Genomic DNA, 15,988 nt, shown 5'->3' on the forward strand with positions numbered 1-15,988 from the left:
CTACAACCATTTATTTCTATATTAAGCTGTTGTATCACAAGCCGACAAAACGCTATCAGGGTCGGTCAAGTGCGAACTTAAAGTGGCCCGGGTATATTACAGGAATACGTCTGTATGAAGGGTGAAGGTACCAGCGATGCTGTCCCTCTCAACACCTTTCCTTACATCACTATTGTGTTATGCTCTTTACACCACTCTATGCTCTTTTCTCGGTGAACGGTGAAACTCCCAAAAAAACTTCTACAAGCTACAAACTTTTATCGGATGTATTAAGATCGTCGGTGTTGCCGACCTCAGTTATGTAGCACCTGTAACACTACAATACAGTGCTGGCCATATTGTTCTGGATTCACTGTCAACTCAACTGAGGAACACCCCTGGTCTCTTCAGCGCGCTTACACTATACCTTCTCACTCCTGTGTGCAGTTTATACAGTAACTGTTACAGTTCATCAGCAAGCATGCACACTTACGGCAGCAGTAATGCGTGGTATACCAGTACACATTTTCCCTCTCGCACACCTGATCCTCATGGTGACCTCCTCCCCTTCTTCTTCTTCTTCTTCTTCTTCCTGCTTTCCTCCGCTTCTAAGACCCTGAAGCTCAGCATCGACAAGCAATATATTAGCCCGATTTTTACGAGAATTATTTTTTCACATAGCAAGACGTATAAATAATATTTTTTTGAGAATATTATGCGAAGTGTAGGAAACATTGACAGTTAATTTTAAAATTACACTTTTCAAGTCATCAGTCAGATCTTAGTAGAATGCAGTATTCGTGATAAGCTAGTAGTAGTGGTTACAGACAACGCTGCAGTTACGAAAAAACTGCCAAAATCTTAAGGATGCAAAATTTATCCTGTTTTTCCCACGGCATTAACTTAACAGTACAAGACAGTTTTAGAGTGAAAGGATTTTCCGAAATTTTATTGAAAACAAAGGCTGTTGTGACTTTCTTTCATAACTCTACACTACCTAGTGACAAACTGTGCAATGCTAAAAGAAAGAGGAAACAAAAAGAAACAAACTGATACAAGAGGTGTCGACTCGACGGAACATCTCATACTTCGTGCTGAAAAGAATTGTGGAAGTACGAAATGCTCAATGAAAGTTCAAAATCATCACCTTTCCTCACAGAATAAAATTACTTCGCTAGACAAGAGGTAATAGGTGTGTAAAATTTAAAATTTTCCCGACGCATGAACTGTTCAAAGAGGGTTTGGGATTGCAGCCGGCCGTCGTAAACTTAATTCCACGATGTTTCGGCTGGAAAACTGCCAGCCATCTTCAGGTGAGCCGAACGAGGATTGGCGAAGACGTCCTCCGCCCGTCTTATATAGTGCGCTGATGGTACTGCCGCGCGTCGTTGAACTCGCGGAGACAGAAGAAACACACCGCCCAGCGGCAGCACCCTCGCTGGTGGAACTGCAAGACTCACCTGCCGTCGGTATTGTCGCTGGCCGCAACTATCGAAGTCTTCTGGCGTCTTCGACCCGAGCAAATTTCGGAGATTATTCAGTTGGTAACCACTGTCACGGTTCATTAGATTTACCGCAATGCGTATTTCCACGGATTCTTTAATAATGGAGTCACAAAATGTTGTTGCTGTGGCCAAAATCGAAGTTTTTTCATACTCCATTGAATGTCCGTTCGAAATACGATGTTCCGCAACTGCAGACTACTGGATTGAAGTAGGCGAGTGCAACGTTGATGTTCAGTACAACGTTCTTCCACTGTACGCGTTGTCTGTCCTATATAGGACATAACACAATGAGATAGTATTTTATAAATTCTTCCCTTCCGCAGTAATAAATCATTCTTCACTGATCCCAGCAAACCCGAAATCTTAGGTGGACGAAAATCCACTTCCACATGAAAATTATTAAGAATCTTCGCTATTTTGAAGGCGATATTTCCAACGAAGGGAAGAAAAGCTACAGACTTGTTGGCGCGTTCTCCTCTTTATCCTCTTTAAGACCAGGGCCCGCCAACACAGACACTGGATTGTTGATGACTGGAAACATGTTTCCTAGTCGGACCAGTCTCGTTTCAAATTCTGTCGAGCGGATGGACGTGTATGGGTAGTGAGATAACATCATGAATCCATGAACAATGCATGTTAGCAAGGGAGTGTTCAAGCTGGTGGAGGATCTGTAATGGTGTGGGGCGTCTGCAACTAGAGTAATATGGGAGCACCTGATACGTCTAGGTACGGCTCTGACGGGTGACACGCACGTAAGCATACTGTCTAGTCACCCGCACCTATTCATGTCCATTGCGCATTCCGATAAACTTGAGCGATTCCATCAGGACAATGCGACACCCCACACGTCCAGAAATCCCCCCCCCCCCCCCCGTTCAGAAATGCTGTTGAGTGGCTCCAGGAAGATTCTTCTCAGTATAAACACTTCCGCTGCCCACGAAACTCCCCAGATATGAACATTATTCAGTATATCTGGGATACCTCACAACGTGGTGTTCAGAAGAGATCTCCAACCTCTCATACTTTTGCGTATTTATGGACAGCCCTGCACGATTCATGATGTCAATTCCCTCCACCACTACTTCAGACATTAACCTAGCTCATGTCACGTCGGGTTGAGGCTCGCTTGCTTGCGGGGGCCCTACATGATATTAGGTAGTGTAGCAGTTACTTCGGCTTCAGTGTAGAATTATATTGGTGTAACGGGGTTATGAGAACTGTTGGAATGTGATGACATGCAAGCGAATGCGAAATTGTCTATTGTTGAGCTCATCGTGAAACTGGCTATCCTTTAAGGCGCACCTTCAGATAATGCGTTTTATAGGCACGGAAAAAGCAAACATCCAGAGGCTGAATTCGTCCAATGATTCCAGGTAACATGAATTGCAGTATTATACACTTAACAGGAATAATAATTTGCTCTAAGGGAGTATGATTTTTATTTGCAGACCAGAAATCAAGCAAAAGTACGTTATTTTGATCAGCTAGTGCAAAAAGTGGTACTCATAGTTGTAGTTCTTTTACGCTCATTTCCCCACTCTTGCTTGCTGTGACGTAAATATTTCCTACTGTCCTTTCAAGACCACGCACCAGAGAAAGAATCGTAGGGAGCAGAGCACATGCAACATCTTGCAGCACAATAAATAGCTTTCCAGCAAATTTATACTCCAGATTGCCAGTCTTCAATTTGTATACAAATGCGTTAATGCACAGCTTTTGGTACCACTAATTCCCTAGGCTCCTTTCATATGCATTACCTCTTCAAATCCGGATGGTTCGGAGTTACAGACACCTTCCTTACTCAACAATGAGAAGTTTATCTGATCTACAAAATTTCGGGCAGGTCTCACAGTTTGCTGTGCATAGTGAAGTTCACACTTTATTTGCAGTTTTCGTCATCTTAGGCCTTAAAATTCTGTAGCACTGTTTGAAGTTATGCAATCATGCATAGCTTCCCTTGAAATCACTGTAATCTATGTCACATGTAATTTGATTTGCACAGTGTAGCACGTTACTATCATGCACACCCGCCATGTTTCTTCGCCAGGCGGGTTTGAAATGAATGTGCTCTCTGTGTTTTACAGACGAGAAACTCGAACTCCCAACCACAAGGACGGAGTTCAGACAACGTCTCAACGTGAGTATAGGCAGAAGAAGTGCACTCAATCACTGAATGCTGCGTACTCAATGACGACTCCCTATCCAGAGGCGATGTCCAGAATGGTATAAGTTCGCAACGGTACAGTGCCTAACTGGTCAAAGTATAAAATCTCCTGAGAGCAGGGACAGCAAGTCCGTCTGTACCAACGCAGCTGAGACTGAGCGACCGTCACACACGGGCGCTCAAAACGCAAGACTATTTCTCCCCACCGCTGGCTTGCCAGTAAAGCTCGGCTCCCCTCCCTCGTAACTACAGAAAGCGAACCATATTCACGAAACCACGCAGTATTCTCCCTCTCTACAGATTCTTACGAGCGCCGACCAACCATATTTTAGTCTTTTGTCGTCCAGCGCAGGAAATTTGCGAGGAAATACCTACCCCCGTTAATTAGGAATACATACAATGGTTCGCTTCTCAGAGCAAATATCCTCAGGAATAGCCCTGCCTGCTTGATTTCCAAAGTAACGCTTCCTAGTTCCTCTCTGGTGCGTCAAAGCCGGTCGGGGTGGCCGAACGCTTGTATGCCCTGCAGTCTGGAACCGCGCGACCGGTACGGTCGCAGGTTCGAATCCTGCCTCGGGTATGGATGTGTGTGATGTCCTTAGGTTAGTTAGGTTTAAGTAGTTCTAAATTCTACGGGACTGGTGACCTCAGAAGTTAAGTCTCACAGTGCTCAGAGCCATTTGAACCATTCATTACGCCATTTTGACAATAAAGACACACCGTCACCTTTTATGCAATAAGCGTTAACAACTATTTACAAGGTGTACGTGACAATGTAAGTCTTCTTCAAATATTCATATATACGATGCACAAGCTACCAAATGATACCTAGTTTCGCGGGTAAATCACGCCAGAGTATGTAGATGAGTGCTTGTAAGGTGAGAAATTATAGCCACCCTACAACCCCGTAAATTGTATGGAGCGTCCTTGAAGCGCGTAAATACCAGTTCCTCTATAAGTGCACCTTGTCCTCTCTTGAATATCCGTTGTTTTTCTGAAGAATAACACAGTCATATTGTTGCAGATTTATTCGAAACCCGTTCACAATTCTTTTGTTGCAACGCTGTGGATGATCTATGGACATAAATATGTCTTGTACCTGCTCCTTGGACAAAGATGGTCCTTCACTACATTTCACGGAACCTGTTGCTCCGTGCCCGACAAGGATGACGAATTACGTGGTTCGACTCCCGTTCCACATTACTTTTACTTGTTAAGCGCCTACTGTCATTATTGTTCCTCTCATGTACACAGTCCGCGCAGTCAGGAGTATACGACGACACACATCCCACTGATTCATCTTGCAGAAACGCCAATATTTCATCTTTCACTTCTTTCTCACTCTGCGAAATTCCTTGGGTTCGTTTCTGACGAAATGTCAACTTCTTTAGCTGTTGCTGCACATATAATGCGATGTATGGTTTGTTTATCGCAGACGCTGTTGTGCTTTGTGTCAATACCGCTAACACTGTAGCGCAGTTGTGAGTTACTAGTCGACTAAGCAGTTCAAATATGCCCCGTAAGCTCATGCTGTGCTCACCATTGGGTAGCCCCGCCGTCTGTTGCCATCAGCAACCAATATTGTGGTTTCACGGTAGACAGTGGTAGTTAATACACGGGCGTGGTACGGGGGGGGGGGGGGGGGGGGTCGAAAGGCGTAAACCTCATTGGAAGTTTACAACCCCTCAGTCAAGGGAAACCATGTGAGAAGAAAATTTTGACCTTTTCATGACTAAGGTATGACAGGAAATATTTCTTAACTCGCAGGTAAGTAGATGAATTACACTAAGCACTCTTCATCCTTGAAAAGATTGTCAACGAATTCCAAAACCGAAAACCAAGAACAGCATTGTCATATCATGACCAGCGCAAATAGACAGTTGTTAGCAAGGAATAACAGAGTTTGATTGAAATGGCTAGAGAGTATGCGAAAATTGAACAGAACGCTGATTTTCAAAGCACCGAGAACAAACCGTAACAGATGATCAGCAGCAATGTCAACAACAAAAGGGATCTCAAATATCTAAGCTATGACATTGATAGAACAGACAACCTCTAAAGTACGTGACGGTAGTAACTGTCAAACCGAAATGGAGTGTTGATACTCAGCAACCAATAGGGTACCAGTATACTTTAGTCTGACGCTTTTGGGCTGCTAACAGACCTTGATTTCTAGAAAGTTTCAAGAGAAAATGTGTAAGAGCGTCGACTCTGTAAGAGATCTTAAGATTCAAGAGCGAAGATTGATGATAAAAATGAAAAGAACTGATTGGTCGATATTGACCACAGAAACAGAGTGAATTAAATTGGTTCAAATGGCTCTGAGCAGTATGGGACATAACTTCTGAGGTCATCAGTCCCCTAGAACTTAGAACTACTTAAACCCAACTAACCTAAGGGCATGACACACATCCATGCCCGAGGCAGGTTTCAAACCTACGACCATAAAGACCGCTCGGTTCCACGCTGTATCGCCTAGGACTGCTCGGCCACCCCGGCCGGCAGTAAATTATATGAAATTTAGAAAGCCCCTTTGGGTTACGTATATAATGAGGATATCAAAACCCAGAGTGAGACGTCTAAATAAAGAGATCCTGTAAAGTACTGAACTAAATGCGAACGATACCATCGACCCATTTACGTACTATTTACTACTCGTTACTTTCGTTACTAATTGCATCTGACGGTCCGTTTGTGGATGTGACTGTCTGATGCAGAACGGGCGGTGCACACTCCACCTTTGGTGTTGTAGTTAAAGAGAGGATTAAAACACTCCCAGTTATCATCGACGTAGCATATTCCAGCCAACTTCCTTTCATGCTATAGTGAACTATTGATGAACACTACCCAACAACCCGTCTGCAACAACAGTTTCTGTTTTCTTTCCTGCATTGCAGCTGTTAACCTTGTCCCACCGTTGCTTTAGTATATCCGGATCAGTAAATTTCTTCTCCAGATTTGCTTCATAACATAATGCCGCCCTACAAAACTGTTTAATGTCGTTAGTCACATCCAACAACAAAAAAAACGATGAAATTGCTGTCCACAGACTTTCTTGAAGTACCATATATTCATTGCGATATGTATTTTTTTATCTTCGTACTGACCAACCAACATCATTTAACAACTTCAGTTACTCGTTTTTCTTTATTTTTTGCAATTTTTACAGAACTACCACATCTTATTCCAATACTGTCTTCTCCCTCCTTCTGTCTGTTATGTTCCCGATTTCTTACTGCCTCGAAAGCATTCTAAATTTTTATTATTAAAAAATATTCTTTCTTTGTATATCTCACTATCACTATGAAATCATCTGTAGTTTTTGTTGCACTCATTAATTTTCTAGTAATACGTATTTCAAGTACCTCTATTCTCTCCAGCTTACACCTAGTTCATCGTTAGTCTTTTGCATGTACATAAAAATTCTGGTGTTACCATTGTGATAGAGAGTATTAGTTTTGTTTTTCTAGAGATACATTTCTTGTTGTAAATATTTTTTGTCAAACCATATGCTAGTTCCATTTCATTAACTCTTACATAATAATACTAATCCCAAAGAAAGCAGATGTCGACAGATGTGAAAATTACCGAAGTATCAGTTTAATAAGTCACGGCTGCAAAATAGTAACACGAATTATTTACAGACGAATGGAAACAGTTGTGGAAGCCGACTTCGGGGAAGATCAGTTTGGATTCCGTAGAAGTGTTGGAACACGTGAGGCAATACTGACTCTACGACTTATCTTAGAATAAAGATTAAGGAAGGGCAAACTTACGTCTCTAGTATTTAGAGAAAGCTTTTGACAATGTTGACTGGAATACTCTCTTTCAATTTCTAAAGGTAGCAGGGGTAAAATACAGGGAGCGACGATAGTGAAATACGCTAGGTAGCAGAGAGAATGGGTAGGATGCATGAAAAAATTAAATTCACAGTGAAACTGGAACAAGAAGGTTAACTAAAAGGGATGGACAGCATAAGATTGGCATATTTAGGAAGACGGCGGCCACTGCAACGATTATAAATGCGAAATCCTGTCACCCAAAGAAGCATAAATGGGCATACTTCAGAGCTATGATCAACAGGATGCGAAAACTGCCTCTCACCCGTGATGACGAGTTGGAAGAATTAAGTGTGATTAGACTATAAGTAGACTGTTTAGGTTTTATATTGGTAACGCCACATAGCGCTTTGTATGAAAATCACTGGCTGTGCTGTGTGCAGTCTGTGGCTGGTTTGCATTGTTGTTGGCTATTGTAGTCTTGGGCAGTTGGCTGTTAACAGCGCGTAGCGAAGCGCAATTGGAGGTGAGCCGGCAGCAGTGGTGGATGTGGGGAGTGAGATGGCGGAGTTTTTATAGCGGATGATCTGGACAGAGACAGTAAATTTATAAGACTGGATATCATGAACTGATATATATATTATGACTTTTGAACACTATTAATGTAAATACATTGTTTGTTCTCTATCAAAATCTTTCATTTGCTAACTATGCCTATCAGTAGTTAGTGCCTTCAGTAGTTTGAATCTTTTATTTAGCTGGCAGTAGTGGCGCTCGCCGTATTGTAGTATCCTGAGTAACAAAGATTTTTGTGAGGTAAGTGATTTGTGAAACGTATAGGTTAATGTTAGTCAGGGCCATTCTTTTGTAGGGATTATTGGAAGTCAGATTCAGTTGCGCTAAAAATATTGTGAATCAGTTGAGTGTTGATCAGAATAGGTAAAGAGCGGAATGTCTGAGTACGTTAAGTTCTGCTCAGCTGTTTGAAAATCAAATAACGTAAGGGATTTACCAGCACAGTAATTCACTAATTTTTCTAAGGGCACGTTTCAAGACGAGTAGCCAAGGCAAACGGATGTAAGGATCGTAATGTTATGAAACTTTATTATAAACTAAAATCAAAAGTACGTGACAAGAAGGAGTTAGTAGAGCCAGAGGGCAATAAGTTTGTTGCTATGTCGTAGAATGTTCCATTTTCCGACAGAATTGTTCAGGCTTTCAGAAAAACGAAAATAAAAATTGGAATTCAACCGCGGTCAGACAGGAAGCAATTTGAAGACTCGTTTTAGAGACCATGCGTATAATCAAACTACGAGCGCTTTCGGTACACATTTAGACAGAGAAAAACATTCGGTAGGCAAAATAGAGAATAACATAAAAGTGTCGCATAGGGCGCCAAAGGGACAATAACTAAACCTACTCGAGGAAATGGATATTTATGTGCACAGGAAACGGCAAACGGAATTACTGCTGAATGAACGGAATGAGTGTAACCCGAATGCTTATTCTGATGTATTCAGAAACCTGCTACTTCGATTCAGCGTCGAGCGCCAAGCAGATTGGCGTGCTTTCGCGTGAGCCGGCCGCCGGCGACGAAGAGACTGGGCCTCACTCCCCAAGTTCCGCCACAGGAAAACAAGAACGTCGTACAGAGAAGCCACGACGTGCCGCCATTGAGGCCACTCTCCGGGTGTGTTATCGACTACCGATTTTTAACTTTTAATTAATAATAACTGCTTCGATAACTACCTTACAATTACGTCCACGGTAATTGATCTGTGAGGTTGGAAGATTTTATATTATTTTTGTTATTAGGTAGTATTCTGCCTAGTGGGAGTGTTTGATTCCACTGTTCCCTGTCTTCAGCTTCTTCCTTTAGTCTGCTGTATCTCCTTCCATGTTTCATGTCGCCCAGATGTTGAATTCTTCTTCATCCTCGTCCTGCGTTTCCTCTGAGTTTCCCTTCGATGACATCGTGTACGAGCCCCTCTTGTCGAAGTCCACGTCCAATCCAGTTGGCCTTTCCCTGAAGAATTGTACGCAGAATACTTGTCTCCTACTCTTCTCAGCACATCGTCATTTTCTATGCGATCTGTCCACTTGATCTTTTCCATTCTGCTCCAGCACCACATTTCAAAGCTATCTAAGTATTTTTTCTCCTTCTTTCTCATGGTCCATGTGTCTGCTCCATACAGTGCAATGCACAAAATGTGTTTTTTTTCCTCAATGCCAAACTCAACTTATAGATGTTTTTAATCTTATACTTTTTATACTGGTTTTATACATTTGTATGTTATATCTTTCCAGACTGGAAGCTCCACATTACTAGCATTTGCACTTTTTATGTGAATTTTAAGTATGATCCAATTCCATGTCTAGTATGTCAGTACACGTTTCATTGTCAGGCGCTCGTTTGGTGTGTGAAGTAATTTTAGCTAATGTCTACGCACACCACATTTTAGCCATTACATTTGCGATACTGGTTAATCGTGTATCCCAGCTATAGTGTCTTCTGCTGGCCTCTGCTTCCTTGTATAAGTACCAGACGTATTCTGATCATCACCAGCACTTACTAAGTACCTACACGTTTGGTTTGATGTTGAGACTACATCAAAATATTTTATGGTATATATGGACGGTATACATGGCTGTTAATCATGTGAACACTTTTTATCTTTCTTATGTAGCACCAAGACTTTTGTAGATTTAGCGTCAGCAATCTGAAGTTAGTTGGTTACACACAAGTTCGTGTGATAAAAACGGACCTCTAAAATAAAGTGCCAAAGATTTAATCATGGACTCATTTTCAGACTTTGTCTTAAATTGATAATGTTTCGCTACTCCCACAAGAACTTTTCTGAAACGATGAAAGTGACTTCCAAAGTCCTTTTAGCCTCTTTGCAAATTTCGCTTAGTAGTGTTAATCCAGTAAATGACACATGGTTGCAGAAACTCTATTTTTACCTGCAGCGACTGGTTTAAGCGTCATCAATGTTCGGTAATTCATTTGCTCAACAGTATTTCTATCTCAAATAACACAGTGTGTAGAAGAATTTTAGACGTTTCTGATGATTTACGCTAGCAGTTAACTGATGAATCGCTTAGAAATTGTTTTGCACCTCAGGTGAACGAGGTGACTGGTATTCACAAAGCTGCTCATTCGATTGCTTGTGTTGGTTTCGTTGACGAGTCTAACATTCTGAAGGTATTGATTTTCCGCGAGCCGATACTGTAAACAGCTACAGCTCAAAGCCTTTTTGCATGGTCAACACTTTTTTCAATCAATGAACTTGGCTCATCCCTTCAGGAAGTGTTGCAACCAGTTACAGAAACTTTGTTGAGGCAAATACTACAAATTCAAGGCTTATTATAGTGCTGTGCGACGAGACGGGTACTGAACACAATCAGCAGTTCTTTTTTAGTTACATTCGATAGTTTCAGGGGGCAAAATACTAAAATGAATGTTTGAACTGAGGAATGATGTACTGTGTTTCTAAATGGACTAAGTCACTCTGGGGTAGACGTTTTCAGCAACAGAGCCTTTCTGTTGAAGTGGCCAACCTCACTGACTCCGATGTAAACAGGCAACTGAAAAATTGAAGGCATTCATGAAGAAATGAGATCTGTGGCAAGGCCGAATTGAAAGAGGTATGCTAGAAATGTTCCCACCTCTACTGTCAGTGATCCTATACTTCCAGTGGAAATAAAAGCGTCCCTTATTCATCATTCTGCAACACTAAAAGGTCACTTCGAAAAGCTGTTCTACAAAGATTTTTATAACTTTATTTGGATTAAAAGTCCATTCATGAATTCCCATGTAGCATCACGTCGAAATATGTCAGAGCTAGAACAACTTATTGATCTGACTTGTGATGCTCCAAAAAGAGTAAATTTAATTAAGTGTTTTTGTTGGATTCTTGGATATATATTACCAAGGAATTCAAAACACAAAGCCAAAATCCAATGAAAATACCTTTTGCAATAATATAAATATGCTAGACTGGTTTTTCAACTTTGGCAGCTATGAAGTCTAACTACTGTTCAAAGCCAACTATAAACAAAGAAATCTGAGCGAGTCTTTCTGCTATTACCTCGACAATTGAGAAACTTTTTTCTCAAAACTGAACTCATGCATTCCATTGAATCTTGTAACTTAATTTTTAAGGTTCTTGACTCCTTGTTTACTGAACTGTAAGCATTGTTAATTTCACAGTTTTTGAATAAATGAAAGTGTAATACAGGTGAACATGTTCCATATTTTCGTTATAATTCATACAGTTTTGGTTTGTTTGAAATCCTTCTAAACTGAATTTGGTAAAACAGGGAATAAGGCAAATAAATTTTAGAAAATACTAATTGTATTAATAGAATAGGGTTGGGAGCGGATAAAATTTTCCTCTTGAAGTGGGGCCCCATAGGAAAAAAGTTTGAGAACCAGTGCTCTACACCACCAACTGTTAGCAGATCAGTGAGGTTCATACGAAGGACTTTGGGAATACGAAAGTTATCAAAATTTCAGACAGGAAGTTACAAAATGTAAACGTAATTAACATCAAGAAGAGAGACAGCTACCTTCGTAGATTCTCCCTCTGTCATAATTCTGTCTGGTCTAATGACTAAGTTGTTGTTATCGTTGTTTGGTTCGGATACACTGATGGCCCAAAACATTATGGCCACATATCTGTGGCACCAGATGCCTACGCTCAGTTCATACACTACCCGTAATTTACGAGCGGATGTCTTGTGGATGCGGAGACAGCTACCGATAGCGTCCATGGTGAACTTCATCGGCTTCAGGTGAGCGGAATGTGACGAGCAAGACATTAACGCGAGTTACCAATCATGCTTCTCAAACTATAGCAGCACGATTCAGGCCTCGCGACACGAGTGGTTACCCTTCTGGAAGATGTCATCGTTGTTGAGGAAGACATCAAGCAGTAGGGGTTACAGGTGGTCCCTAATAATGTCCATGTGTTCCACAGCTGGTATGGTGCCTTCGATTATACCCCAGGTCACATGGAAGTCCAGGTTAATGTTCCCCATAACACTATACTTCTGTCACCGGCCTGCGTCCGTGGCGCGCTGCATCTTTCGAGCAGCCGCTGACCTGGGTGATGGCGTTTCTGGACACGACCATCGATCTGGTTTAACAATAAACTGGAGTCACCTCACCAGATGACACGATTTCAATGATGTAGGGTCCAACCTCGATGATCCCGGGGCGATTGTAATCATACTTGACGATGTTGTTGGGTCGATTTCAACGATTTAGGGTCCAATCTTGATGAACCCGGGGCGATTGTAATCATACTTGACGATGTTGTTGGGTCGACATGGGCACACGCAGAGGCCCTCTGCTGCGGATCACCATGTTGAACACTGTGCGCTGTACAGTGTACTCCGAAACAATTGCGCCTGCGCCAGCCAGCACTGTACTCTGTCCTCATATCTGCCACACATCGTCGCCTATGCTGCTTAAGAAATCAGACAAGCCTCTGATCGGTATGTTTTGTGATGAGATGTGGACGTCGATCTTCTTGTCACCTACTCCCGGTTTCTCAATTCTTCAACCAGTTTCCATAGATGCTCAAGACAGCAGCATGCCATCATCTGACCAGCTTCGCCGTTTCAGAGATGCCCGCTCCCAGGCACTGGACCACAACAATCTGGCTTTTGTCGAAGTTGCTCTAGTCTGAGTATTTTCGTATTTGTGCCACTTGTCGCCTCTAGCATTCGTCCCATTCGTCCCTGCTCCGTTCATATGCTTTTGTCACCGCATCACGTGCCCTCAGGGCCACGAGGTAGCATACAATCTCGCATTGGGCAGTGGTAAGAGGTTTTGGGTCACCACTGCAATATCATTATATTCTGGTGGTGTATTGTGATGTAATATATGAAAAAACAGCTTCAGAATTTACAATAAACATACACAATTTTCGAAAGCAAACTTCCTGAATCAACTGGTCTCCACATGTGCAACAGTGAAATTGCTGTACGTTTTTATAAATGTGTAGATGGGAATGTCAGTAGAAGTAAAGCTGCAAGGCAGAGAGACGACGACGTATGAAACTGATCAGAGTGTGTACTCACCTCCAGCCCCAGGTTGTCGTACTGGCTCTGCAGCTCTGGACCCACCACTTCCAGGAGCTGTCGCCGTTCTTCCGCGAAATCTGTAACCGAGGTGTGTGGAATTACTGAAGACGAAAAATGTGTTAATAAACAAATCAGGCAATATAATGAAAAATGCGAAGATTACTCTTTTTGACGACACGGCTTACACTATCTGTACAATGTCTTGCTAGCAACAGACTGAAGTGAACAAGTAGATTATTTCTTTCTGCGTATACGAAAGGCGTTCAAAGCTGCACTACACCTTCGGCTATAGATTTATATGCTGGAACCTTTTTCCAAAAATCGTTCAAATGGCTCTGAGCACTATGGGACTTAATATCTATGGTCATCAGTCCCATAGAACTTAGAACTACTTAAACCTAACTAACCTAAGGACAGCACACAACACCCAGCCATCACGAGGCAAAGAAAATACCTGACCCCGCCGGGAATCGAACCCGGGAACCCGGGCGCGGGAAGCGAGAACGCTACCGCACGACCAAGAGATGCGGGCCGAAACTTACCCCTTTGCGTAGCCAACAATACTAAATTAAACCTATTCCGCCATAGCTTTAGTTTTAATTACTTTTGAATAAATTATGGGAGTGACTGTGATCAATGTGTTACAAATCTTTATGTAAGTAGGCTGTTTAGGTTTTTTTATTGGTAACGCCGCCGCCACGTAGCGGTCTGTATAAAAATCACTGGCTGTGCCGTGTGCAGTCTGTGGCTGGTTTGCATTGTTGTAGCGTTGGGCTGTTGGCTGTTAACAGCGCGTAGCTTTGCGCAGTTGGAGGTCAGCCGCCAGCAGTGGTGGACGTGGGGAGAGAGATGGCGGAGTTTTATAATTTGTAAGACTGGATGTCATGAACTGCTATATATGACTATTAAGGTAAATACATTGTTTGTTCTCTATTAAAATCTTTCATTTGCTAACTATGCGTATCAGTAGTTAGTGCCTTCTGTAGTTTGAATCTTTTATTTAGCTGGCAGTAGTGGCGCTCGCTGTATTGCAGTAGTTCGAGTAACCAAGATTTTTGTGAGGTAAGTGATTTGTGAAACGTATAGGTTAATGTTAGTCAGGGCCATTCTTTTGTAGGGATTTTTGAAAGTCAGATTGCGTTGCGCTAAAAATATTGTGTGTCAGTTTAAGCACAGTCTTGCACAATTTTTCAAGGGGGACGTTTCATTTACTATTAAAAAGAGTCTTGATCACGATTTATTTATGAAGGTGAACGGTTTCGACCACTGCTGTGGTCATCTTTACACCATTGAGTAGGAACCTCTTTCTAATGGAGAATCACTACTAGTTTCAAGTTTAAGAAATATCAAAGATCTCAGATCGAATTTTCACTCTGCAGCAAAGTATGCACTTATATAGGGCTTGATGGCAGACTGAAACTGTGTGCCGAACCGAGACCATTCGCGAGTAAGTGTTCTATCAACTGAGGTTTATTTCCTGCAGTACCTGAGTTTTAATCTGTCAGGAAGCTTCATATCGTTGCACGTTCCGCTGTAGAGTGATATTCCACTCTTGAAACAGTTCCCTCTGGTTGTGGCTAAGTCATGTCTTCGCAGTATCCTTTCTTCCAGTAGTGCTAGTCTTGAGAGTTTTGCGGGAGAACCTCTGCGAAGTTTTGAAGATAGCAAATGAGGTACTGGCAGAGGTAAAGCTGTAAGTACGATTTCTGAGTCGTCCTTGATTAGCTCATTTGCTCCAGCGCTCGCCACCGGGAGGTAATATTCCTCTGTTAAGAGTTCCAATCCTGCACCAGGCGAGACGCGTGAGTTTTGTGCTGCAGTACAGATAAGTGATTTAGACTGTAATAAAACTCAGTTTAGTTCAGGAAACTTACTATTAAAGGTTTGACTTCTCTTTACGTATTACCCCAGAAAACGCGAAAGGAACAGAAAGTAGGGTTACGATCGTATTCTTTCATACATTTTAGCGCAGTAAAACTTATAGAATCTCATTTAATTGTTCTGTTCCGTTCCAGCAAGTTACGAAAAGTGTATCCCTTTGTTGTTCAACTCTTTTTTTGCAAAACACAGCGTAAATTTTAATTCCGGTATCTGGGAACTTTGCACATGCGGTAGTAGCTTTGTTTACATACAGTTGCGACTAGGCCTAATTTCTGTTAACGTGTTTTTCTTCTTTTTTCGGTAATCTTACTCATTGTCACTAAAGTAAGCTTGTTCACATGCGATGGAGACTAGACCGAATCTTTTGTAAACGTGTTTTCTTGTTTTCTGTATTTTAATTTGACTCATTCCCTCTACAGTAAGACTTTTACCATGAGTGAAAAGTGCGTGACGTGCCGTAGAATAGTTATCTCCAGGGTTTGGTACGCTGTCTGCCGTAGTTTGTTTTTTTCCATTGGGGTGACTGTAGCGGCGTGAGAAATGGACAAGTGAATCAGACTCATCAGTGGTTTTGTAGGATATGCAGT

General features: G+C 42.0%; 1 protein-coding gene across 1 annotated transcript in view; it reads right to left on the bottom strand.

Moving 5' to 3' along the window:
- LOC126285291 (protein qui-1) overlaps positions 1–15,988 on the bottom strand; it is a 1,482,105-nt gene that overhangs the window by 1,155,474 nt on the left and 310,643 nt on the right. The window contains exon 3 of the mRNA XM_049984579.1: positions 13,518–13,597. Coding sequence (XP_049840536.1) covers positions 13,518–13,597 — 80 coding nt within the window. The remainder of the gene's footprint in view (positions 1–13,517; positions 13,598–15,988) is intronic.

Source organism: Schistocerca gregaria, chromosome 8 (assembly GCF_023897955.1).
Source record: "Schistocerca gregaria isolate iqSchGreg1 chromosome 8, iqSchGreg1.2, whole genome shotgun sequence".
NCBI classification, from domain to species: domain Eukaryota; kingdom Metazoa; phylum Arthropoda; class Insecta; order Orthoptera; family Acrididae; genus Schistocerca; species Schistocerca gregaria.